Source organism: Tiliqua scincoides, chromosome 6 (genome assembly GCF_035046505.1).
Source record: "Tiliqua scincoides isolate rTilSci1 chromosome 6, rTilSci1.hap2, whole genome shotgun sequence".
NCBI lineage: Eukaryota > Metazoa > Chordata > Lepidosauria > Squamata > Scincidae > Tiliqua > Tiliqua scincoides.
The window spans coordinates 15,716,021-15,743,748 of record NC_089826.1 but is presented as its reverse complement, the minus strand read 5'-3'; the positions used below and the strand labels follow the sequence as shown (position 1 = coordinate 15,743,748).

General features: G+C 44.3%; 1 protein-coding gene across 2 annotated transcripts in view; it reads right to left on the bottom strand.

Annotated features, from left to right (window-relative positions):
• GRID2 (glutamate ionotropic receptor delta type subunit 2) overlaps positions 1-27,728 on the bottom strand; it is a 997,958-nt gene that overhangs the window by 306,224 nt on the left and 664,006 nt on the right. For both annotated transcript variants that reach the window (XM_066632190.1, XM_066632191.1), the window contains one exon: positions 22,046-22,165. In XM_066632190.1, coding sequence (XP_066488287.1) covers positions 22,046-22,165 — 120 coding nt within the window. The remainder of the gene's footprint in view (positions 1-22,045; positions 22,166-27,728) is intronic.

Genomic DNA, 27,728 nt, shown 5'->3' with positions numbered 1-27,728 from the left:
ATTGGTATGAAAACATAAATCAGGCTAGTTCCATTCTGTTTTTACCAGTGTCATTTTCTGGAACTCACTTCACCTCCACCCCCACCTGTGTTTGAGCAAAGATAAGTGCCATGCAAATCTGGAAAATCATCACTAATTATCAGGCTTCAATAGAAGTAGAAGATAAGCCTATTGCTTCTGAGAACTTTTTATGTCTTTTAATTATAAATAATATGCAAATCTAATGTAATTTTTAGGTGGTAAAATTCACCAGTGGCTGAGCAAAGTGAGGTCTTACACTCATTGGCTTGGAATCTCTTATTCGTTTCTGACAACTAATGGCCCAGTCCTATCCCTCGCCCTGCAAAGAAATGCAGCAGTGCCAAAACAGCCTCCACTGAATCCTGTGGGGGAAAGAGACTGCTGGCAGGCACCCTGGGTAAGCCCCAGTACCCTGGGGAAGCCCCCAGCAATGTGGCTACTCAAGCTTGCACCAGCAAAATAATTGGTACAAATCTGAGTGGCCCCAGAGCAGGAAAGGGAGTAGGTTAGGGCAGAAGTCTCTCCCTTTAGGATGGATCCACCCCTCCCCTACCCTCCTCGATCTGTTATACCCCCACCCTGCCTCCATTCTGTCCTCCCCACCCACCCCCTGGCCTGCAGAGACCTTACCTTCTCTGGTGGGCGCAAGCATTTGAATGGCACCAGCAGGCCAGAGCTACTCAGCTCTGTGCTACCGCAGTATGCTTTACAATACATTTGTGACAGTATGTCTTGCCAGCGGAGGTTGGCATGTCTTGCCAGCAGAGGTTGGCACAGGATTGTGCCATAAATCTTGCAACCTTCATAATGTCTCTACAGGAAGGGTTATTCTAGATCAGCGATTTTCAACCTTTTTCATCTCGCGGCACACTGGCAAGGCAGTAAAATGGTCAAGGCACACCATCAGCTTTTTGACAGTTGACAAGGCACACTGTGCTGTCAATGGGGGCTCACATCACCTAATGGTCCTATTGATAAATGACCCTCTCCCAAATTCCCGCAGCACACCTGGGGACCATTCGCGGCACACCAGTGTGCCATGGCACAGTGGTTGAAAATGGCTGTTCTAGACCCATGATTCTCAAGCTCTATGCTAGGATAAAACTGTTGGTGTGCCATGAGAAACACATTAATTAAAGACTCCTGTGAAGTCAAAGCACAATTAGGAGGCACATGCCGACATCGATGCATACAAGAAACCTATTTATGTGACCAAGTGAGTACATCAAGAGTGGGGGGGGGGGGAGAGATCACTGAGGAAGGCCTCAACCTGGACTTCGAAATATTCATAAGCCTTCTGTACAGATCCTGTACATGCAGAATAAGAATCAGGTGAGTTCACATGTGGCTGGACCTCACCACAAATCCCAGCATGTTTTAAGATCAGGAAGGTCAGGGCACACTGCCCATAACCCTGAAATAACAAATCAGGAAAATACGCCACTCAGGGAACCTGCAGAATGAGGGTACATGACGTACCTCACTTGGATTCATCCCATCTCTGGACTCCACTTTCCCAATCAACACCAGGAATGTAAGAGCAGAGACTACAATAAGCCTCTGTCAAAGACCGGAAGGCACAACATTTATCCACCAGTACCAAGATATGGTGAAAACCTTAATTTCCCCTTATTTTGACCTATTTTTCACTTCTTTGAAACCTTTCAGTCACCACAGATACTTCTGTGATGCCTCACAGAAGGAGCTGTTGAAGCATTCAAAGACAATAGCCATATTTATCCTTTTGTTTTGTGTGTACCTTCTTTACCTGCCAAATGACCAGTAAACAAAGGACTGGCTGCCACCCTGCTTGCCTGACATGGGGGATGGGGGCAAAAAACCACTCCTAATTCCAGGAAGCATGGTGCAGCATTCTTACACGTGGGCTACAGAATTTTGACATCAAAGTCTGATTGCCTTTCACATGGAATGTGGTTCTCACAAGTCTCTTGCGCAGGCCTAGAGGTGTTGCAAAAGTGCTGTAGGAGGTAGAAGGCTGGCGCACAGAGGAGCTCTGGCCTCCACAGCACTGGTTTAAGGTAGGTTTGTGCCGTTGGTGGGCTGGTGTTGTGGAGGACTGGGGATGGCAGGGGTAGGGTGTTTCAGGAGCATTCCTGGGTGGTGAAAGATGGACAGCGAGCAGGCCAGTGAGTGGACTGGGCCTGGGAGGGGGGCAGGACCAGGCTCTGGCACTTAGGCTGGACTCTCCCCTCTCCTGGGCGGCCCAGCCTTCTGCTGGACTGCTTGGATATGTACCACCTCTTTAGGTGGTGCAGATCCAAGTAGCCCCATTCCGCTGGCTGCCTTGTTGCTCAGGATAAGGGGAATTAATTTCCCTTGCCCTGAGTTGTATCACACCAGCCCCAACGCTGCTCTGGATGCAGGTCAGCCAGCCTGCCTATTCCAGTGCAGGATGGGATTGCGCTGTAAGTTTGGGAACTGTATTTTCAGATTACCCACTTTAATTAACCGATTTTGGACTAGGCTCCAGGTAGCCTCAAAATAGGGAGCTTGTGTCAGGTAAGTGCATGAGGTATGGTCTCCTCTGGTGCTTTCAAGAAGACACCTCAAATAGACTTTTGTTCTCTGTTTTCTGAGTAGGCATGGAGAGAGAGTAATAAAATGCTTGTGTAGCCTCAAAAACCTCAATTCATTTCAATACTTGCATTTATTCAAATCACATTTTTAAGGTATGTTAAAAGCAAAGTCATGAGAATACATTTTATAGCGCCATTGATCTTAACCGGACTGAACAGCAGCCTTAAATCTTTTTTCCTGGTGTATGTACTATCAGACTATAAATATTTTATATACATACATTTCTCATTCCTTTGAATGCCTGTACAAAAAAATAACAACAAGGAGAGGGGGAAAAACACCAGAATAAAGCAGGAAATATAATGGAAACATAAAGCAGGAATAAAACCTTTTCGTGACATTGTATCAGAGAAGTTGTGTTTATGTTATTGATGTTTTCATTTTCCCTGATGTAAATTTCTTTGGAGAAATGATTTGCCCCAGTAAGTAGCATATTGGAAAGCAAACAGTTTCTAATGACTAATGGACTGACTGACAGTCTAGACATTGGCATACAGGTAGGAGTAATTTGCATAACCTGCAAGGAATTTGTTTTAAAACCTTTTCTTCTCTTCCCATAGCACTATAATCTGGGTTTACCCAATGAAATTTACAGTCAGTGCAGGACAAACAAAAGAAAATACTTCTTTCAGATTTACATTTCTGCCACAAGTTAAGGTAGATTTAAGGTAGCTTAAATTTCTGTTATGTGATTAGACAAACTCATGGAGAACAAATCTATTGACAGTGTTTAGTCCTAAATGGAATCCCATGTTCAAAGTCTGGATGCCACAGAATACCACTGATGGGGAGAACCTTTTTGCCCTGCTTGTGAGTCTCCACAGGCATCTGCTTGGTCACTGCTGAAACAGGATGCTAGACTAACTGCCCGGTTCTAGTATGCAACTCACTATGGTGGCAGTGGGGATCAGACAACCTGCAGGAAGTAAGTAAAAATATCTACTTTTTACAAACTCAATTTATTCAGCCCCTGGTAGGCTGCCTGATCACCTATGGATCTCCTTGGACATATGCCAGCCATTTTGCCGATATAAGTCCGAAGAGAGCCAAGGGCAGGGTAGACAGAAAAATAAGGGGGCTATGATCTGGAGCATGTGACTGCCACCAGATCTCCCCTGCTTCCCTCAACACACTAAGTGTTCCCAATACACCCACTCCCTGCAAACCAATTGTCCCTGCCACCAATTTACTGGCACCTGCAGAGCTTCCTAGAGCCACTGGGGTAAGAGGAGAAAGAGATGAAATAGTGCCTTGCTAGCTCACTTTACCACCTTGCTAGGTTAGCCTGGCCCTTCTCCTCCTCCTCCTTCATTGAGGAAGTAAATTATCTACATTGGTGGTTCCCTAACTTTTTAGCATTGGGACCCACTTCTTAAAATGACACTCTATTGGGACTCACCTACCTATATAAGACTTTAAAAAAAATTTCACTTTGCCAGCTTGCTCAAGCATCTGTTTCTATCATTTTTACTATGGTGGGGGGCACCTTCTAGTGACCTGGCATTTGCCTTCACAGTGGACGGAGGCAAGGTTGCCTACTCGTGAATTAACATGCATGTGTGACTCAGTTTTGGCTGAGTACATTTTTCTTGTCAGCTATGTCAGTTTCGCAACCCACCAAAAATCGGTTCACAATCCATTTGTGGGTCCTGTTTGGGAATCAATTATCTACATGAAGTTTAGAAGTGGCTTAAGGGGGGTATCAATCAGATATCTGGACCCCCAATCAAGCTTGCAAATTGGTTACAATATAAATGTACAGATTTTTAATGCTGAAGAATGTGTGCATGAGGCATGCATTATACTTTTCACAATATGAGTATATCAAATATCCAAGTAAGATATTTCCCATTATGCATCAGAAGGCCGCATGCCAGGCACATGCTGAAACTTCCTGATGGTGTTACGATTCCCACAGGTGACAGGCTGAATTATAAGCAGAAAGAGTTATTTTCAAGGCAATGCATTGCATGAGAAATCCCATCCATTTCTGTAGACTGAACAAAAATCCTCTGTGGTCTCAGGAATGCTAAAAGCATTTGTATGCTGAGCACCAATATCTGCTTAACAGACTCTGCTGGAGACTTATTGGGGACTGAGTAACACAGAGAGCAGAGTCTCAAGTGAGAAGATATTCACCATGTCCACTCCCCAGGTGAGGATATAAATGGGAAACCAACACAAGCAGGGGGCAAGGTCATCTGTAGTCAAGCAGGCAGATACAAGGACTGCTCACTCAATTGCCTTCAATATTTTACAGTGCTCAGCATTTTAAATCAGAATCCTACTCTTAATCCAAAAAACTGAGAGACAAACAAATATGTGGGCCTAGAGGTACATTTGCAGTAAACTCACTGCTTCTAGTGTTTAAGGTGACCAGATGCAATAGTTCTAATGAATTACTGTAGACGCTGTCTCTGGAACAAGACACTGCAAACGCCTTCAGTTCCAACATAAACTAGTGTCAAAGTTTGTTGGGCATATTTTGCCTCCTTGTTTTAGTAAAACACACTGTCGCCCTTTCACATCTATTGCTACAGTCAGAGAGGAAAAGGACAAGGAGAATGATTCATGCCCATGGTTTATATTAGCACAACATGATCTAATGTTATCCAAACCATGACTCCCAAATGACACAGGACCCTTTTAACCTCCCGCAGCAGCCCTTGAGCTCCTCCAATGACATCTTACCTTCAATCTGCTGCTCTTCACATCAGCAAAGGGAAACCATGCTGGGCTTAAGAAACATGGCTTGTTGCTTGCCCCAACCTTTCCTGCTTGTCCCATTTGGTGTCAATGGCAAGAAATGAAAGGAGAGCTTCATGGGGAGAAGATAGTACTGCACAACTCCTGCATCTCAGCCAAGGTTGCTCCCCGCCCTCCCGCCCCCATATATATATGGAGCACTGTGTAACAGCAGAATCTGGTGTCTGAAACAGATAACAGCACATCTGGATCTCATATTTTCTTCCAACAGTAAATGTCTAGCAAATATAGTTGCTAACCGTCACTTTGACAATAGAACGTGGAGGGATAGACAAAGTCTTTCCACCCGGGGCGCCTGAAAAGACTGCAGGTGGCTCCTTAAACGTTGCCATTTTCTAGAAGAGCCAGGAGGGTGCAATGACTCTGACTGTTTAAGACTCAGCGATTCTACCTGTGGCAGCTACAGTGACTGCAGGTGGCTCATTAAGTTCCTCTATTTTCTGAAAGAGCCAGAAGGTGTGGCCTCCCAGACTGTTTCAAAGACAGCCATTATACTAGAGGCTGCTAAAGACACTGCAGGTGGCTGCCTGCTTTGCACTGTCATAATTTTGTTCATAGGCAAATGTAACAGTATACTGGCAGAAAAGTGTGGTATGAATAATGTAAATAAAAATGAGCCCATATTCCTACTCCTCCAAAAGACCTGATGAGTGACAGGACCATTGCAACCTGGATAACTGTGTCAAATGCATCCCCATATTGGACAATTTGTGTCCATCCTTTTTGCATCCTGGACATTTGTGTCCTAACAGTAGGGGACCTCCCCAACCCCATGCCCTAGGCAAAGGTCCCCCCATGGAATGCCTCCATCCCCCCGGGATCAAATCCACCCCCCACTTATCTGGAGTGCACGGTTCCTCCCGTGACCCCAGGAAGCCTCCTAAAGGTTCTGTGATGCTTTAAACTGTGCTTCTGGCAAACCAGAAACACAGTTTCTGACCCCACCAGGAGCCTCAGAGATGCTTCCACATGGTCCTAAAGGTGTGCAAGGCTCCGCACCTGGGGCATTTGCCCCCTCAAGTGAATGGGAGGTCTGCCAGTATGTCCTGATATACAGGCATGCACTGCTTAACAACCTTCTGTTTAACAACAGAACAACCTTAACAACCTTCTGTTTGGCATATACAACGGTGATCAAAACACAACAAAGAGGCTCTTAATGAGGCAGTCAGGACTCCCATAGCCTGCAGCAGTGTCTGTTTACACAACAAAGAGGAAGTTCTTAATGCAAAGAAGAGAAATCTATCTCTAGTAACTGTGCAGCCGGCTAGTGTCTGGCAGGGAGTGTCTATTTACATAAAAAGGTACTCGATTGGGCTGAATATCCGCTTAACAGCCTAATAACAACCTAATAATAGGGATCAGAGAATGCATCCCAATCATTAAGTGATACACCCCTGTATTTACATTAGAAGTACTTTTTTTATTTTTTAAACACAAAAGTAGGGCCAGTGGTGTTGCTAGGTGGGGTGTGAGGGGTGGGACTGCACCAGGTGATGCACATGGGGGGGTGGCACTGCTATAGTCAAAGTTTTCAAAATATTGGTATTTTCAAATAATAACATCTTGTTATATATTGTTTGAGGTGTAATTTAATGAGGAATGCAATGAAAGAAACCATGTTGAAATATCTATGCTATCAAAGTTACAGGGGAAAAAGTTATAGCAGGTCAACAGTGCATCACCACGCCCACTTCCCAGAGCATTGCCCAACCACTGCATGGGAGGAGTTCCATCATGTGGGTGACATGCTGGCCTCCCACCCTAGGTGATGCAAACAGTAGAGACACTCCTGGATAGGGTTAGGGTTGGGATAAGAGGCTTAGGATATATAACATGGGGTTCGTTATCCAGTTACAGTTTGTTTGTTGCCCAGTTATAGTGGGATGCAAATGATCAGGATTTTAAAAAAAAAAGCCAGATGCAGATATCCAGGGACACAAATGACCAGGATGCATTTGACCAGGACACAGTTATTCAGGATGCAAATGCCCTAGTACCATCCTGATGATATCCCATTGCTACATATGCCCATCAGTCAGATGATTCCCACTTAGTGGTCTGAAGATCCCTGCTGCTTAGTCCAGGTATTTTTAAAGATGAGAAGTTATGGGCAATGTCTAGTGCAGTGATCCTCAAACCGTGACTCAGGACCCATTGGTGGGTTGTGACCTGATTTTTGGTGGGTTGCTAAAGGGTGATTGGAAGATAACAAATACATAATAATAACTAGATAACTAATTGCCTCAAGACCTGAGGCTATTCAGAAATCAGATACTGTAACAGCTAACTGCCCTGCAAGGAGCTGAGCTCCTGCAGTTTGCAAGCATGTTTAAATATAGGGAGATAAATGTTTGCGGGTCTTTCTTTCTGGCTATTATTACTTATAAATAAATAAAATATTATTTCTTTCGAGATCTCCTTTTTTTAAAGTCTAGTAAACCCAGGTGGGTCCTGACAGAGTATTGTTTTGAAAAGTGGGTCCTGGAGCTTAAAAGTTCAGAAACCACTGGTCTAGTGGCCTTTCATTAGCCAGGGAGGTGCAGGTTATCTTGTCCTTACCAAAGAATATGGAAAGCAAGACAGACAGAGACAAAAACCAAGTTAAGCATTGGTGTTTTATGAAAGTAAGTATGAAAAGATGAAGGACTAGAAGGGATGGAATGTGATGGAGGGCAAAGGTGGGAAACATGCCAAAAGATTTTGATAGAAAGGCTATAGAGATTATATATATCAATATTATCAAAAACAGCATTTGTAGATGAAAGAGCACAGATGCAGAAGTAAGATTTACTGAGATGATCCTTGAAAGTAGATTAATCACAACAGGCTTAAAGAAGATACTAGAAAGAGGGGCCGTAGATTTTCCATCACTTGCAGCCTTCAGATCAAGGCTAGTGTTTTTTTAAAAGATACAGTTCAGTTAGCACACAGTTAAATGGATTTAGGATAATATCTGAAGGTCATCAGTAGTGCCCAGTAGTCAAAAGAGAATATGTGCAATGGCTTCTTTTAACCTTTAAATTTAAACATCTCTAGCCCTAGTGCCAAGTATGTTGCAGGTGACCTGGTTAACTCATAACTTGACTGTCTTCATGGGCCTAAGATATAAAGAGCAGCTCTTTGCTCCATGAACAATAGCTGAACAATGTTGGCAACTATTTGATTGACTTCATAATTACGTGATTTGAAAAAGAAAATTATGTCCAACAACATAAAACGGAATCTAATCAATGTGAACGAGAAGCATTAGCAGAAGCAAAGCTAATATAATAAGAACCAGACTGGCTAAGAGGCTGTGATATGCTTATAAAACCACTAAAAAGAGCATTCATTTCCATTTGTTCAACTGAAGCAGCACATAACAGATTATGGGCGCAATCCTAACAATTGTTTAGGCTGGCGCAAGTCCCTTGAGTAAAGCACGTTTGTGCCACCTCGGGAGTCGGCTGGGCCGGGGATGAGCACTGGTCTGCAGAGGCTGCATCCAGCCTCCACACCGACTTGGGGAGGGAGGGTTGCAGCGGCTGAGCTTGGCCGACGCAGGAGTCTGGGGAGGGTGGGGAGGAGACGTTCCAGGGCAGGGGGAGGGCGGTCGGAGGGCGGTCCCAGGGGTTGGCAGGCAGGGAATGCAAGGTGCGGTTGGGACCCGGCTGCTTACATTTGGCGACTTACGTTTGGCTGCAGCCAAATCTAAGTCACACGCGTGGCGATTGCACCGAGCGACTGCCATCCCTCCAGTGGTCCTGTGTGCCTGGCAGGGCTGCAGCAACCCACTGGAAGTTGTGCGCAGCAACGTGCTAAACTGTTGCCCTCCTCTGCAGCCATCAGCACACAACAACCTGCTGCTGGCTCTGGGGCTGCTACTCCTGGGGCTGAACAGCCACTCACCCTCACAAGGAGCAGCAGCCCTTCTGACAGGAAGAGGACAATGCTGCCACCAAGGTGGAGGGGAAGCACCACCGCACCCATCACCCGCCTGGCCGCTGCGCCTGGTTCTGGCAGTAGCCGCCCTCCTTGCTGGTGCCCGCGTTCCTGCAGGCACGAGCAACCTGTCCCGCTTTGCCTTGCTCTGCCTTTGCTGGCCCTTCCGCTGCTCCAGGCTGCAGCTCTCCACAGCAACTTGTTGCCCCCCCAGCCTGCAGCCCAGTGCATCCGCTACACACAGCACCCCCTTAGCTAAGCCACTGCCAGCCAGCAAGGAACTGGACCGTCAGCACTGGTGATCCTGGCCCCTGTGCTGGCCAGGACTGCAGAATGTCACTCCTTCCCAATAAGGAGAACATTGCCACCCTCACTGTTGCTTCTGGGGGCCTTTTGAGGCCTCCAGAAGATCTTAAGACATCACTTCTGGTTTTGGCGGGGGGGGGGGTAGGAAAGGAGCAGGGGGCAAGGAATGTGGTGCCACCCTGCAAGCAAGGCACTCTGGAGAATTAGCCTTTTTGACCTCTCCTGGGTATGCCAGTGGCCATCAGTAAAAAAGAGCTTTTCAAGAATGATAGAAGGAGCAACTAATTACAGATTTAGCAGAACTTCTGGCCACAGGTTCTCCATACCAACAAATCCCACCACATAACTGAAATCAGGATATTCTGCAGGTGTTTCCAAAACGCAAAATGTCTGTTCTGCCATTGATGAGCTGAATATGCTGCAAGAACCGCAAAGCTGCTATTTCATACAGCACAGCAGTCCTAAGGGACAATATTAAGGACTTAAAGTCTCACGTTCATAATTTCTTCACATTGTGCAGTACTCCCTATGGCCTTGACTGGTCATTTGCATTCATTTACTAAACAAACCTTTCCATTTGCAACTGATGATTGAAAATGATGAAATGAAAATATTCCTAATGTGTTTTTCAAACAAAATTTTGCAGTGGCTCAACTCCAGATATGCTGGCCATGACAAACTGCATGCCTAGACATGTAGGCAACAAAATCAATATTTCTTCTAATGTCTCCATCAAAGATTTTGTTACACCCAATAAGGTTATATGTAACTCGTGACTCCAGGTTCATCAAAGAAGGATCTATAGTAAAAATCCAGCAAGGAGGTTGCCAATATACACACCCATATGTTTCTGCTTATATAAAAGTAAAAGCCGTTAGTGCTATGAGTGCTAATGGTTGATTGCCCTGCCCTGCCTTGTGCAGCCGGGCTGTGTGGCAAGCCCCCATTGGCCAGCAGCTTTGGGGGAGGCAGGAACTGTGTTCTGGTCTGAGTTCTAGCTGAACAAGCTCAGTCCAAGAGCTGCTGCAACCCCACCCTCCCTACCTCCCTTTCATGCAGTTTGAGACTAGCTGGTCGCTTTTACAGGGCTGAGTAGAAATTTTTTGCTGCTATCCTGATTGGCTTTTGATGGCAGTTTTTCACCTACCCCAGTTTGTAGGAGATGGTTTGTTATCCTCTGTTAATGTTCTATTCATCAGTTACTGGGATGTGAAGTGTGCGGGATCTGGGGTAGGTAGATACAGCTCAGTGTCCATCCATGACAGCAGAGTCAAGGGGTGAGCCAGTACCGCTCACGTGATGCCTAACCAGCTCAATGAGGCAGGCTGGAAAACCCTTTGACTGGACTTGCAAGGCTTGGCAAGGTTTGTCCTGTGGGCAGTCCAGCTGCCTTGACCTTCTGGGCCGATATTGACAGGATGTCCCAGGCCAACAGCAAGAGCCTTGAGTCAGATGGTTCACCCTAGAGACCACAGCAGAGGTAGATGGCCAGATCTGTTTACCCGCCATTAGGGACCCACCTGCTGGGAGGGGGAGTAGTTATATGCTTTCCCCCATTTGGCCCTACTGTAATGTAAAGTTTAATAAAAATGGCCCAGTTAAACCTAAGCAGTACAGTACATTTCTTTGGGAGGGGTGTGCATGGGTAAAGCCTTTTTGGCAAGTAAGGCATGTTCAGCTCTATCCAAGCTTGGCAATGAGGTTGTTGTGATAGAGAACTAGCCAATATTGCACCAGTGTGGGGCCCCCACGTGCTTCCAAAAACAGTTATTTACAATGTCTCCCTTGTTTAATCACCAAGACTTTGAATCATCTTAAAGCAGTCTACAGTACCACTGTTTCCCCTTCTTCATGGCCATTTACTGCTTGTTCCTAAGAGGTTTTCTCAAATCTTTCATGCATTCTTACAGTAGCAGAATTGACTACCAATCAATTACAGCACTGAAGCACTGTAACCGGAGTTAATGAAGTGCCCTCAATCAGCGAAGAACGTAATAATCTCAAAGCCACTTTCGTTCATTCACAGTGTAAGCCCTGATTCAAAAGTCTTCACATGGAGAAGAACAACAACAGGACCCACTTTTTAATGCCTCTCAACCAAGGTCAATCAACTATGGTACTCTAGGTACATGGAGGTTCTCAAAGTATGAAATGAGCTTCCTGAAAGAGGCATAGCAAGAAATATTTCTTGACACTAAGTTAATCTGGCATTTCTGTGCATGTTCACTGAGCAAGATCCAGGAATCCTAATTTGAATGTTATGTTCCATTTCCATGTTATGGAAAATCAGAAGTATTTTGAGAGCTCCATCCTGTTCCCTACCATGCTACTGGATGCAGCCACACCACAAAAGCACACATGGCATTCTATTGCAGAGGGGGGAGATGAAGGCAAACAGCAGTTAAGTAAAAAACATTTTTACTTACCTCCATGTAAACTCTCGGGTTGCCTATGGCCTCCTCAGACATACACCAACCATGTTGGTGGTATGTGTCTGAGGGGGGAAAATGGGTGAGGAAGTTTTGGAAAAGGGATAAGATTGACCCAATCCCTCCCAGTTGGATCACTAAGGTTTGAATGACCTGGTGCGGGAAGCCAGCATGTCATTCCCATGATGGACCTCCTCCTATGCAGTGGAGGCACCATTGCCCCACCCCACAGGTTTTTTGGCTATACTTTTTGATAGAATGGAGATATTTCAACATGGTTTATTTCATTGCATTCCTCGTGAAATTACACATCAAATGATATAAAACATGATGGTATCATTCAAAAATACCAAGATTTTAAAAATATTGACTAGTAGTGGTGTCACTGAGATCCATGTAGTTGGTGCAAATCCAAGTAGCCCCTGTAGGGCTCTGAGACCCAGGATTAGGGGGTTAGGATATAGCGTGCACTGTTGCCACTGATCCCACTCCCTCATAAGAACATAAGAACATAAGAACAGCCCCACTGGATCAGGCCATAGGCCCATCTAGTCCAGCTTCCTGTATCTCACACCGGCCCACCAAATGCCCCAGGGAGCACACCAGACAACAAGAGGACCTGCAAGGCCTCCTGGGAATTGTAGTTTAAGAACATAAGAACAGCCCCACTGGATCAGGCCATAGGCCCATCTAGTCCAGCTTCCTGTATCTCACAGCGGCCCACCAAATGCCCCAGGGAGCACACCAGACAACAAGAGGACCTGCAAGGCCTCCTGGGAATTGTAGTTTAAGAACATAAGAACAGCCCCACTGAATCAGGCCATAGGCCCATCTAGTCCAGCTTCCTGTATCTCACAGCGGCCCACCAAATGCCCCAGGGAGCACACCAGACAACAAGAAGACCTGCAAGGCCTCCTGGGAATTGTAGTTTAAGAACATAAGAACAGCCCCACTGGATCAGGCCATAGGCCCATCTAGTCCAGCTTCCTGTATCTCACAGCGGCCCACCAAATGCCCCAGGGAGCACACCAGACAACAAGAGGACCTGCAAGGCCTCCTGGGAATTGTAGTTTAAGAACATAAGAACAGCCCCACTGGATCAGGCCATAGGCCCATCTAGTCCAGCTTCCTGTATCTCACAGCGGCCCACCAAATGCCCCAGGGAGCACACCAGATAACAAGAAGACCTGCAAGGCCTCCTGGGAATTGTAGTTTAAGAACATAAGAACAGCCCCACTGGATCAGGCCATAGGCCCATCTAGTCCAGCTTCCTGTATCTCACAGCGGCCCACCAAATGCCCCAGGGAGCACACCAGACAACAAGAAGACCTGCAAGGCCTCCTGGGAATTGTAGTTTAAGAACATAAGAACAGCCCCACTGGATCAGGCCATAGGCCCATCTAGTCCAGCTTCCTGTATCTCACAGCGGCCCACCAAATGCCCCAAGAAGCACACCAGATAACAAGAGACCTCATCCTGGTGCCCTCCCTTGTCATCCTGGTGTCCTCCCTTGAGGGCACCTTGTGCCTCCTGGGCCCAATCCTCTCCCTGTTCCACCCTCATCTGCCCATAAAGTCCCTTCCCCACCCCAGAATGCACTCCTTTTCCTAGAATTGTCCCCTCCCCACCCCCCAAATGTCTTCCTCTCTCACCCCCTGCACTGCGGGGTGCAAACCTACCTGTGTCAGCTGGTGCAGATAAGTGATTTGGCACTAGCAGGCTAGCACACATCCTTGTGCCAGCAATGCCAACTCTCGAGTCAGCGCAAACGTGCTTTATGGCAAGTTTGTGGCACTCGTGAACCAGTGCAGCGGGCCTGCACAAGCACAATGTACCTTTAGGACTGTGAGAATGTCTGTTGTCTTGCCTCATAGACAAGGATTTGTGGTCCCCAAGTGTCCTTGCAAAAGACAAGCCCTCCTTCTGCACACACACATATCCAAATAATGCTGAGTGGTACATTATTAAACAATAATGAGAAAGCAATTCCAGAAATGAGAAGCAGTGGCATGGACAACAGTACAGCTTGGACCTGCATCCATTAACAAGAGTGCTGAAATCAATGTGTTTTCCTGCTGGAACACCTGTTTTGCTCTCTTTGCCCTTGTTTTATTTTCTATGCTGCTAACATACAAAAAGGTTACTCCTGAGGGTCACTAGCACTGTAGTTTCTTTGTTTGTGGACTTGTTAGGCTTGTTATTTAGAGATGCGATAGTTTGTATTTTAGTTGTGGGGGGGGGAGCAGAATGGTCCAAAAAGTAAATGTCAAAAAATACATACCAAGCAAATGTCAAATGCCAGCCAACAGATGTCAAAACACGATGACATTTTCCATTCAAGTATTTGTTACTGCATACACTCTTACTATTATATATCGAAAAGGCAAGTCACGGCATCTCAGCTGATCATGTTGAAACACCCAAAAGCCATTTGGCATGGACTGATCCATGAACTGGCAAGCATTCTCTTCCTGCATTCCAAGTACCTGCCAGAGGCAGCCTTTTGTGTAGAAGCCATCTGCTACCTGTGGGAAGCATGGGTTAGAAAGATAGCAGAGGATGGCGGGATTAACAGCTTCCGTACGACATGCTGATGTCTTGGGAACAATGAGATGTGAACACGATCGTGCCTTTTTCCAAAAAGGTGTTGCAGTCTCAGTGTGTGTTGGAGAAATTGCAAGTCTGGGACAATTTTAGTTGAATTGCAATACTGGGAAAGGGAATTTTAGTGTGGAGAACCAAGTTGATAAATATCCATTTCTGCTCTCATCCAACCCCCATGCCTGTGTGAAAGAGCTTTTGCTGATTTCAGTTAATTTCTGATAATAAGGAAACCATGCATTACACATCTTCCATGTAATGCATTCCAATTTGCTTATTGCTTAGGAAAGAATGACATGTCGCAATGGAACTACTTAAGGATGCTCCCATCAGCTGCCAACAACGCAGAATAGGAGCAAAGAAAATGCTCTCTCTGCAGCTCTCTCATGAGATTCCCAAGCCTCAAGTTCTTCACTCTGTGTTAGAGGTTCCTGTTCTTGTGCTCCTGGTAACTCTCTGTCCATGCCATGCATGAGAACCAGGGAAAAATGAAGAGGAAAAAGCAGAGGTGTCACTAGGGCTTGTGTCACCAGATGCAAAAGTTCATTGCATCACCTCTATGATGGGCCTCCTCCCATACCAGACCATACAGAATAAATTACAATGTCATACACACAGCCTAAATGCAGTGTCAGCACTAGGGTTGTTGTAACCCCCAATAACTTTATCTATTTATCTTTTAATATAGGTCACCCAACAAATCAGTAACCAACAAAAAACTAGTGGCAGGCTTGATGACACTCAAACAACTGAGGGCCCAATCCTATCCAGCTTTCCAGCACCAGTGCAACCACAATGCAGCTCTGAGGTAAGGGAACAAATGTTCCCATATCTTGAGAAGGCCTCTGTGACTGACTCGCCACCACAGGATGAAGTGCATGCCCCATTGGCATGGCTGCACCAGCACTGGAAAACTGGATAGGATCGGGTTCCAGTATTTGCTCTGATACAGGGAAAGCTGATTCATACCAACACTATATTGTTCACCAGCTATGTCATAACAAGACCTCAGTGGCTCTCAGAACGATCAGTTTCATTGGTCAGTTTTGACTTAAAGAAAGTGACTTTTTGTTACACAAGGCAGTTGTGTTTTCTTTTCTGGTTAATTGGCCATAACATTTGATAGAATACAGTTAATTCAATATGGTTTGTTTTATTTCATTCTGCATCACATTACATTTCCAGTTATGTATAACAAGATGATATTATTTATAAATACCAATTTTCCAAGAAGTTGCCAAAATTTTGGCCAATAGGTGTCATCCCCCCAATGGTAGTCACCTGATGAAGTCTACATCCCCTGTACCCCCTAGCGACACATCTGGGAAGAAGACTAGGGTGGACAGAACCCCCCTCTGTCCTCATCTGAGACAAGGGGTGGCAAGGGTAGCATGGGGTCTTCTCACCTTGTTCAACCCCAAAGGACTTGCCTGGTGTGTGGGCAATGACCTCCCCCAATACAATGACCTCATCCAACTAAACATTTTTAAGGAGAGTTGCCACTACCAAGATACATGATGAGCTTTATACAACCCAATCCTAACTTATGCTGAAACAGGGTGGGCCTGCTCTCTATCCAGCGCAAGTTTCAGGCAGCCGGGGCTCAAGACAGGGGCAAGGGGAAACTTGTCCTCTTACCCTGGGGAGAGCCACTGCAGTCCTAATAGGGCTACTTGGATCTGCGCCACCTCAGGAGGTGGCGTAAATCTGGGTTGCCCAGGACTGGAGTTAGGATCTGGCATAACTGCTGGATCCTGGCCCTGCCTCCTGCTCCCCGCCCACTCCTGGGAATGCCCGCAGCCTGCCTCCCCCTGCCCTCCTCCCATCCCAAAGTGCCTCTCTCCCGCCTCCTTCCCACCTTCCCCACACACCCCCGACCCCTGCGCTGGCTGAGATCAGCCAACACAAACTCACTGTCCCCAGAGCTTGCGTCAGCATGGAGAAGCCAGTGCACGTCCGTGTGCTGGTCTTTCTCTCCCGGAGTGGTGCAAAAGTGTTTGATGGAGCTTTTGCAACACTCCCAAGTCGGCACAAAGGAAGTGTGTCGGCCCAGGGTGCAGTTTGAATTGTGCCCATAGGCTGCTACTTTCCAGATGGCCGCAGAGACAGTCCTGACAATATCATATAACACCAACTCCCTATTTGTAAAATAGAAAAAATAACTATAATAATATCTACTGCACTGGCTTGTTAGATGGATGAATAAGACTATAGAACCTTTTTCATATTAAACTTATATCGAAATTAGTAGTATCTAAATAAAAGCAATATATAGTTGTTCAGCAAAACTAGCAGCAGTTTCTACCATAGTTTCCACTACTAACACACACATACTTCTATATGTCTTTTTACTTATCTTTATCTGGGTTTAATCTAAGACCATGTGATTTAGAGTACAGATGTTTTATTATTATATCAAAGTTTTTCCTAATATCTATCACAATATATCTCAGGCATTAAACAATGGAGCATGCACTGAAAATCGCCAAATCGTGATTATGAATCTCAAAACATTGACATAACTATATTGTTGCCCTGGCAGCCTTATCCCAAATCATAATTTTAAATAAAGACAAAGATATGTTATAAAATGCAAAGCATTCACATATTTTCCGGACTCTGAGGTCCATTTGCTTAGCTCTTATTTACTATAGAATCAAGTACCACAAGATATGTATTAATGAGCTACTGTATATTCAATATTCATATCGCTCAGTGTCAATAATCAAACAACACCAATTCCACCAATGTACATGCCTGTTTAAACCAGCTCCAATTCTTTCTGGGTGACTTTGTCTTATAACTTCTGTCAATGAATTGTGTTCTATAAGATAGTACTTTCTTCAGTCATCTTTTCATATGCTCTCCCTTTCCCAAGTTTTTTTTTCCTCTTCAATTAACACTAAACATTTTCTCTTTTCAACTAAGGGACCAATCCTATCCAACTTTCCAGCACCGCTGTAACCACAATGCAGCCCCGAGATAAGGGAACAAATGTTCCCATACCTTGAGGAGACCTCTGTGACTGCCTCCCCAACACAGGAAGCAATGCATACCCCATTGGCACAGCAGAACCAGCTCCAGAAAATTGGATAGTATTGGGTCCTCACATGTTAACATTCCTTGAAGCTCAGAGGATGAGAACATGAAGACTGACCTTCTACATTTTAAATGCTACTTTGTGCTCTGTATCACACAACTACTTTACTGTACTCCCTCAATAAAATTACCCCCAAAACTTTCATTTCAAATTATTCTGTGTAATAATTATGGTCTTCATTTAATTTGATAACTTTTAGTCTGCATACCTTTTGGTGAAATACCACTGAATAAACGAGGGAGGGGGAGAAATACCACTAGAAAGCTGACTTACAATATTTCAGACCATGTGTCAGACTTAATAGTTCATGGCAAGGTTTCGGACAGAAGCTCTCTAAAGTACTACTAATGCAATATGTTATGGAACTATAAAACAAAGAGCACACGAAAACATCGTTAATGAAACAACAAGTTAAATTCAACAGTGTTTTAAGTGCATTTGCTCTCCGCTAACTTCTTTTATACGTAATACATTTTCTCCAAACAAATAGAAACAAGAGGCTGAGATGGAATAAAATGCCATCATATCACAAAAATAACACAAACAAATTAAATATAAGTATTGTGTATATCAATACTTTAAAGCAAGGTTCTTTTTTTAATAATTGAGAGCCCAGTCCTGTGGTCGGCGGCACAGCTCTGTGCCACCAACCACAATTGCAAACGTGCCATAAGGCACGTTCATGGGGCTCACCGCTGGGTCTCCCGCCCCGTGCAGCACCACCTGGTGCTGGGCTAGTGTGGGTAGTCGCCCAGGTTCCATGGCTCAGTGGTCTCCCGGACTGCAGAGCAGCGGAATGGGAGGTGGGGGCATGTGTGGGGGCGTGGATGGGGGCATGGAGAAGGTGTTCCGGGGAAGGGAGGAGGCGTGCCGAGGGGCGGGTGGGAGGCGTATCAGGGGGTAGGTGGGAGGAGGATCCGCGGAGCCGAGCTCCGCAGGATCCAGGGCGCTCATGGAGGGCTGCGTGCCCTACACGAGCACTTTTTCCATTGTGGGGCTGCTTACCTTACTCGGGGGAAGTGGACAAATGTCCCCTTCTCCCGAGGAGCCTCCCGCGGTAGCGTGGAAGGCACAGGATTCGGCGGCAGCCTTTTTCAGTCCTGCCAAGCCTGGGCGCTCTGGGCAGCTCAGGATTGGGCTGTGAGTTAGAGATATCCACTTAGGTTGATACCTGATTATGGGCACAATCCTAATCAACTTTCCAGCACTGGCATCTTTGTGCCAGTGGGGCCTGTGCTGCATCCTGCAGTTGGGGGGCAGTCTTGGAGGCCCCCTCAAGGTAAAGCAATGTTTGTTCCCTTACCTCAGAGTTGCATTGCCCTTATGTCAGTCCTGGAAAGTGGGTTAGGATTGCGGCCTAAGATAAACATTTTTATGTAATGGTAGTTACAGTCATGTTGAAAAATAGATTCATTACTGGCCTCATTAGGATTAAAGTGGAGGTTCCCAAACTCTGCAGGAGAGTTGAGACCCCTGTAAGTATTTGCGGGGGGGGGGGGGACGGGACACGACAGCGACTACATTCCTGGGATTGTGCCAGTACTAAAAAAAAAAGTTTTTTCCCACTTACCCAGGGGTCGTGCCATCCCTCTGGAGAGTGCTGGGGGGGGCCTGCGGCCCACTCTGTGGGCCCCACCTACACCTCAGAACGGTTCCCTGACAATATCACAATCACTTCCTTTTTGCAACCTAAATTGGAGCACCAGTGAAGGATGCAAGTACAGTGAAGGATGGGCTCTACACTAAAGAATGTATACCTTTGAAACAGAACTGAGTCTTGATTTAGAAACAATATTGATCACAAGTATTAGAAAACTCCTGACGTACCTACTGAGTCCCTATTGTCCCTTTAAAAATGGCATGAATTGTTGGAAGTTGTGATTATGGTGAAATCCAATCTACTGTATTATTTTCCAAGAAGAAAAATATGGAACCATTACTTTGCTTTGAATTGATATTCTTCCATAATTTACAGGGTTTGGAAGTCTTGCACCAATTTCCCAGCAGACACTAATTTATCATATTAAGGAACTTGGAAAAGGAACAAAACAGGCCAAAATAAAAGACTTTTATTGTTGACATAGATATACAAATTCAAGTGACTTATCAATACTAAAAGCCTTATCCACAATGAACCAGAAAAAAAAATGTTTGGAAAACACAGGGACAGTCTGAACATTCTCCAGAAAGGAGAACTCCTGTTTCCTCTCTCCACCCTTCAAGGTTTTGCCTGAATGAGGAGACACATACATGTATTTTCTCCCCCAAGGGGAAAAAAAAATGTGTCTCCCACATTCACCTGTGAATTTTCTTTATGTGCAGGAAGACAAAGTATGCCTCATGAATGCCTCTTATTTTCAAGAGATAATTTTAAAAATGCAACAAAGCAACATGCATTTTGTCTTTCCTCAATTTATGTTGTCAGAAGGCCAAAGTTTGAAGACCTGTGAATCAAACGCATCATCCACAAAAAGCACTCAAAAAGGGATGCCATGCAACATGATCAAAACCAATTTGAAAAAAGCAGTAGCTGGACCTACAGAGAAGCAGTAGGTAGGTACATTTCAAGGCCAAGGAGGGCCTCTGTTCATTTCTCTATTTTCTCGTGGCACAAAAGCACATTAATGATGAACAGTTCCATTGACTTTGCATCACCCCAGGTTATATTCCTATGTATTCCAAAAATAAAGTAGTGACCCCCTTGACTGAGAGATGATAGCATTGCCCTATGTATCATGCCAAGAAATCCCACTGCTTATAATAATATTTTCCAGGTAGGCTATTGCTAGTTTTGGCTTGCTCTATGGAGACAGCTCCAAAAAACGTGTAATCAGTCTTCCTTTGACCCAGGAGGTAATGTGTGTCTAGACCTTCTGTACTACATTGAATCACTCAGAAAAAAAGAGCTGCTCAGGAACAAACCACTAATATCATCACAATGGGAGATTTTCCTCTGTCATCTTTTATATAATCTTAACTAGCATTAGGTACATTTTTTGTTTGTCCTTTGCAGTGCAACAGGAAAAAAACTTTAGAACACTGGATAAGCTGGTTCTCTCAGAACTAAAGCAATTCTGCTCTAGGGGGGAGAAAAGCATGCATTTCTGCCTTTTGGGTACCATTTATCTAATGTCCATTTCATGTGCCTTTGAAACATCGCACCTCTCCTGTTATAGTTATTTGTAGAAACACGATCACTTATTTATAAGAAAATAAGAGGTTAACATATTGCAATACATCATTTTGCAGAGGATTTTCAGAGTGATTTTCAGCATCTAAATATCTTGGCATTTCATCTCCTGCAACTCATGACTTTTCTATCTGTGCACAGATATTTGAGCGCATATATATTTGTGCATTTCAGCCCAAAATGTACTGCTTTGAGATTGCACATGTCACTGCTGTAGAATGGCTATCTTCATCCTTGGGAGAAACTACCAACCAATGACCACACTCTGCACAGGGCCATACAGAAAGTAATGGGTAATCTCTCTACTCAGATTCTACTTAGAAATGTAGAATCTACACAGATTCATTTAGAAATGATCCAAGTTCTTCTCCCCTAATCCAGGAAGCACTTAGATCATTCTTTAAACATTGAATAGTCTCTGAGAAGGTTCCAAGACCCAAAGGCCTCACACTCTTTGTCCTGGTGTGATAATGAGGGCAATGAAAGATTGGAGGAAAAATTCCCATTGCTGCTGCTTTCCTAGTCGTGTAGGTTGTGGAGTGTAATGGGGTGAGGGAGAAAGACAAAATGACTTCCTGCCTTCTGATACACCACCATTGCTGCTCCCACTTTTGCCACTAGACTAGCAGGTAAAGAACTGTGGGAAACTTGATCTGGTGAACTGGTTGGAAGCGGGTAAGAAATGCTAATGACTCTCAGAGTTCAGGCCTAGAGAAGAATTTTCAGAACTTTAAAAACTGATTTAATGAGGTGGGCTTTTCTGATCCCTAAAGTTCTTTCCTAAGTTCAACCTTGAAGAATTTCATTGGCATCTCCAGCAGAAACATCCTGACAAGTGTTGGGACATTATCAAAACTCAGTTTGCTTCCCTCGAAATTCCTTGCATGTTTCACCCAAGCTGGAACCTTCCAATTCACTTCAACATTTTCATTTTAGATGACCCTTAGTGCCAATCAGTAAACTGGATTCTCTAGCCAAATCAGTCTTATATTTTTGTTAACCACTATTCCAGTCAAATGGCTTCATCAGTTTCGTTTTTTAAAAACACATTCCTCTCTAAGAAATAGCAAATGTTTTGAAATATACAAGAATCAGAGACTATAGTCTTACCTTACGGATGCCTCTGCTAAGTTCTTCTCCGTAGTTAGTCCCCAAGATTTCGAAGAGGACATTAGGATTTCCACCATTTTCTGCAAACTCCAGGTCTCCTGTCAGACCATTCACTAAACCCTGAGTACAAAAAAGGAGAAGAATCAGAAGGAGCCATACATTCATGAAAACAAATTATAGATTAAAAGTAATTGCTTGAAAAATGCAAAGTTTAGTGAACCAGTTCACATTGGATTGGCATTCCTCTTGCTTTATGACATTAGTTTCATTAGTGGCTGAACACCAGTTCACAAAAACAAACAGACCTGTGGCAACATGATATCCCAACTTCTCAGAGACTGCTTTAGATGGAAAACCATTCTTTTGAGGCTAATATCTGCCAGACCCCATGGAACTTGAAAAGTTGCCAAGGAAAAGGGTTTAGCACGATGGTTATGGTGTGACAAAATCAGTGAATGGACTGTTACTTGTGAACAATTTGCCACATGAAGCATCTTTCCATACAGCTTGCATTTCAAATGGCTATCACGTGTTACTTCCATGTAAATCCAAGCTTGGGTTCTGGGAAAATACCAACTTTAAAGTTACAACATAATTTTCCTATTAATAAGAGTTACACTTGAATCGTAATTCATTTGTAAATTCCACATGCACTGCCCCAAACTCTTTGGAGCAGTGGCATCACTAGGATTGGTGTCATCCAGTGTGGCAGCTCATGGTGTCATCCCTATGGACTGCGTCTGCCGCCAGAGCTCTGGGTATGCCTAATCTGCCTGACTGGCCTCTTGTCAGGTAGATTTGGCCTTGTGAGGAGTGAAAAACAAAGGCTGGGCCAATGAGGAGGCCTGATCTATAAGGCGGGTAGATCTGGGCACCACCTTAGGAAGGCTGGGAGACCTGGTCTCCGAAGCTTCACCCCCCTCCATACCCCGTACCCCTCTAGTGATGCCACTGAATGTAAATGTAAATGTGGACCACACCAGGTAACATCATTGGAGGGGGGTAAATGTAAAATAACCACTCCTGCACATATGCAGAACATTCAAATGTCATGGCACAGGTTAGTCTCTAGGGCAGTGGTTCCCAAATGTTTTAGCACTGGAACACACTTTTTTTAATGCTCTATCAGGACCCACCTAAATTTATCAGACATTTAAAAAAAGAGACCTAGAAAGAAATATTTTATTTATTTACAAGTAATAAGAACCAGGAAAACATCCTCAGACATTTATCTCCCTATATTTACACATGCTTGCAAACTGCAGGAGCTGAGTTCTTCGCAGCATAATTAGCAACTACAGTATCTGATTTTTCAATAGCCTCAGGGTTTGAGGCAACTGTTCTTTCCATCACCCTCTGGCAATCCACCAAAAATCAGGTCGTGACCCACCAGTGGGTCCCGAACCACAGTTTGGGAACCACCGCAGGGCACTTTTTCCTGCTATGCTAGCTTTCCACAGTTATACAGGCACTCAAACATGCAATCCTGCATTTGCATTATGAAGTGGAATAGATCACAGAGAATTGTAACAGTTGCTTTTAAATCAGGTCTCATCTGTCAAATTTTTTAATGCATTCACCTCAGTAAAGAAAGGGATGAAACCATACAACCTTCAGATAAGACACTGAGCTAGATTAAATCAGCTTGCCTCCCAGAGCAGTTTTTCTTCTAAAATAATTCCTCATCTTTTTAGAAGTAGAGGTGCTTAGGATAGTGACTGCATACACAAAATGATTGTGTTGTGTATTTATTCTCTATCAGTGTCTGCAGTATCAAATTTACCACATACACAGCCCCAAACACAATTCTTCTAACCCATAGCCTAATGCGGCGAGCTGAAAAATCCAGTTTTGCCTTTTCTGCTTCATAAATCATCACTATCCATTACTGACAATAAAGAATCTGAAATCAGAATTTAGCCGTCAGATCAGTAGATGATGCATGAGCCAAGAGCAAAAACAGCCTCCACTGTTCCCTTTTCTTCAAGGCACATAAAAACTTGGTTCTTGTCAGTAACCTAAACAAATATTACTGGGAAGATGTGGGGAGCGGGGGCTCTATGCAATAATGTGGTATCATTTTTCTTTAGCTTGTATTGTTGCTATCAGCCTTACTTTCATAATTTACATAGATACAAATGGAAATTGATATTTTCTAGCACTGCCATTATTTCATATTACTGCCTCATTTGCTATATTCTTGAACTGTCTTTACTGAATAATGGGAAAATTGTCAGTGCCTTGAGAAATGGAAATAGGCCTTTTTTCCCCACAAAAGCAAGAAATATCTAGGTGGATTCTGATTTTTTTTTTTTTAAATGCTGAAGCTGCTTTAATACATTATGGTTTCTGCTAATTTGTGTGACAGCCATAACTTTTACTAATTTTGATTTTCTTACATTGAATTTAAAGGGAATGCAGTTTTGTGCTGACTCCTTTTAGAAGGTTATATTTCACTCAGGGAAGCTTGGAGGATAGACTCACCCAATGGTGATTTACAAAATTCATGTTACCAGTACTCATATACACAGAGAACCAGTCCACAAATCTTTTACAGTTAATGGAGGAGAATGTCATACATATGACTGAATGTATAGTCATACATAGTCAAAATGTATAGGCTACTATTTGGGAAAAATTTTTTTTTATCTTTTTCCAAAAAATAAAACACATTGACTGGAAAAATTAACCCAGTAGCCTGGGTAATCTGGTAGATCCTAAGCAAATTTTGAGGTGGGCATATGATATCTAATGCATATACCATATAGGTAGGGAATATGCTTGCAACTGGACTTGGGTATACCCAGCAGTGTGAGTATCAGTTAGGGCCCATTAGGTTTTGGCTCACTGAAGCATGAAGGGCCAGCTTGGAGTATCCTGGGACAGGAGAATTTTCGTTTGGATACACGACAGATACAGTTTTGAATCATTAGGGTTAAACACACACAGTGGCATGAAGCTTCAGCAGAGTGGCCTGTATAGCAGTGCATGAAAGGAATCTGAACCTTTTTTCTTCACAGTCTTTCTCAAAATATCCTCTAATTTTATGAGAGCCAGTATGTTATATGCTTAGAATATTTATCTTGGACTGGGCAATTTAGTTTTGTATACCCGGTTGGGCAATCTTAGTGATTTTAGACTAGTCTTTCTCAACCTAATCTACCTCATAGGGGCATTATAAGGACAGTCTGGTATGTCCATTCAAAGACACCACACTGAGCTACTTAGAGGATGGATGGGATATCGATGTGAGAAGTGAATGAGCATGTGTCTCTCATAAGCTGGAATGGTAAGAAGAAGAAGAAGAGATGAACCATTAGAAAGGGAGGGTTGGGGACCACCAATGAATGTTTGTTCAGAGTCCATAGTAAGCTCGACCAAGTCCTGGGGTTCTTTAGCTTTTGGAAGGTGACCTGAAATATACTGTTCTAGTAAAAAGGGTTGTTGATGCAAGAAGGCAACTCTGGTCCTTTTCCAACATGTTCTCTTCTGTCATTGCAGCTAATGAGTTTCTACATGAGAACAAAGTGCTTATTTCTGGCCATCAACTCCTTAATGATATCACTTCCTGCTTAATGATGTCATTTCCAGACCTCAGCAAATGCCATGAGTGCTATTGGCCCCTCTATAAGAAACAGGTTTGACACCCCTATCCTATGGGGTCTGAGACTTCTGACAGCACAGGAAGAAGACGTTGTGACTCCCATGTCATGCCAGAAGAGTCTTCGAGAGGGCTGTGTCACAGCACGGAATGGCACAATGTGCAGCTTCTTTCCTCACAGAGGTGAAGGGATGAGAATTAAGGGATGATTTGTTCCCTTCAATGTAAGAGAAGCCAGTATAAGAGGAGCCTTCTCCACACTAGTTTTTGCAACATTAGAATCAGCCATGTGTGGATCCTTTGAATGTGCCAAGAAGGATAGACATACAAACCCTATTTGTAACTGGGAAACCCAAACCCAGCAACCTACATACATTTTACCTAAACTCACAGGACACATACTGTGTTATACACTCTGTAGCTGACAGAACAATTATTAACAGGCATAATTATTATGGAAGAGATGCTAGAACAATGCAATCATTAGGAGTATCTTACTAAGGGCCCAATCCTATACTGACCAAGCACGGGCACTGAGTCCTAGCACCAGCGCTGGGTGCTGTAAATGTGCCATAAAGCATGTTTATGGCAGCCGGAGAGTAGGGAGCGCTGGCCCTGGGCCCAAGGAAGGAAGGAGGCACCACTCAAGGAAGAGGAGGCACCACTGCTGGGGGTAAGTGAGACTGCCAAGCGGTGGTGCAGCCTCTGGGAGGTGCGAGGAGGGTGGAATGAGGGTAGGTGGGGGGAGGAACTGGAGCAGGAGGGAGGTGGGACTGGCTGAGCCCTGCTCCGCCAGATCCTGAACTCCGTGTCAGGCCGGAAGGTTCGAAACAGAGGCTCTCACACCTGCACTGGCAAAGCCAGCACAGGCTCAAGGAGACCCATTGCTGGGGCCAGGGCTTTCATCAGGGGAAGGGGACAAAAGTCCCTTTCTTCAAGGAGTCTCCTGGCAGCTTCCTGGTGTCTGCTGGATACCGCTTTGGCACCGCTGCTCTAGTGGGTGCTGGGAAGCATAGAACTGGGCTGTAACTGGGCTGTATTTAGTCCACAACACATCCAAGGAAGTAGCAAATTCCTATTTTTTTTTAATGGGTTGGGATTAGACCTGTTGCCTAAGATAGTCAACCATGTGGGAAACCGAAGCTTCCCATCACCAGGCAGAAGTGTTGATATGAAAAACTGATGACGTCCTTATAGGCAAATGAAGAACTGCATTTTGAACAGCCTGGCATTGGAAGAGAAGGAGGCAAAAACAAAAAAACAAAAACGTTGCAACCAAGAGTCACAAGCTGGAGTCACACATTATGTGTCGTGCTTTGCAGAGGGGCAAAAAGGTCATGCCTTCACTGAAGACTCTTTATCTGTCAAATCCTGAGGGAGAATTAGCCACAGCTCTATTAACAATTCTACCTTAAACCTCCCAAAAGTCCAATTGCTACTGTTTGTACGGCATAGACCCTGTGCGTCTGCACAAGCTAAAAATTGGAGGAGAAGCATTAAAAACCAAAAGCCCAGAGGTAATAGTCTGAAACCAGAAAAGAGATTAGAAATTGATTACTCCCACTAAGGAGCCCCAACAAAAGCTCAGGCCTGAATCTAGCCAGCAAACATCCACATCTCAATTGCTGCCACCTGGATTTTCATGCACCTGGCATTCTAAACTTGAGGGCCAATCTTATCCATCAAGCACAATTTGACTACAACCTACTTCAGAAGCAAAATCCCTGCAGAAAGAAATTATTTTGGGTAGGGACAGGACAGTGGGTGGGATATTGAATGCATTTCACAAACACACACACACACAAATAGGACCCCTGTTCCCAGCATCCTGCTAATCTTTTTCGTAATTTTATCTTTAGGGCAGCCATGTGGATTATGTTATCCTTATAAAAATCAATGTATTCCTCATTCTCATTTAATTCTGCATCACCTTTTGGGCACAGGAAAAACACATATAGTGTGGCTGTCATTTGGTTTCCATGGGAGGAATTCTAGCATATAAAATTAAAAGAAGACTGAAAGTCTGTCTGCTTTCAGTGCCTGCCAAGCCCAACTGGGTGTGTCAATTTGGGGTAGAATGGT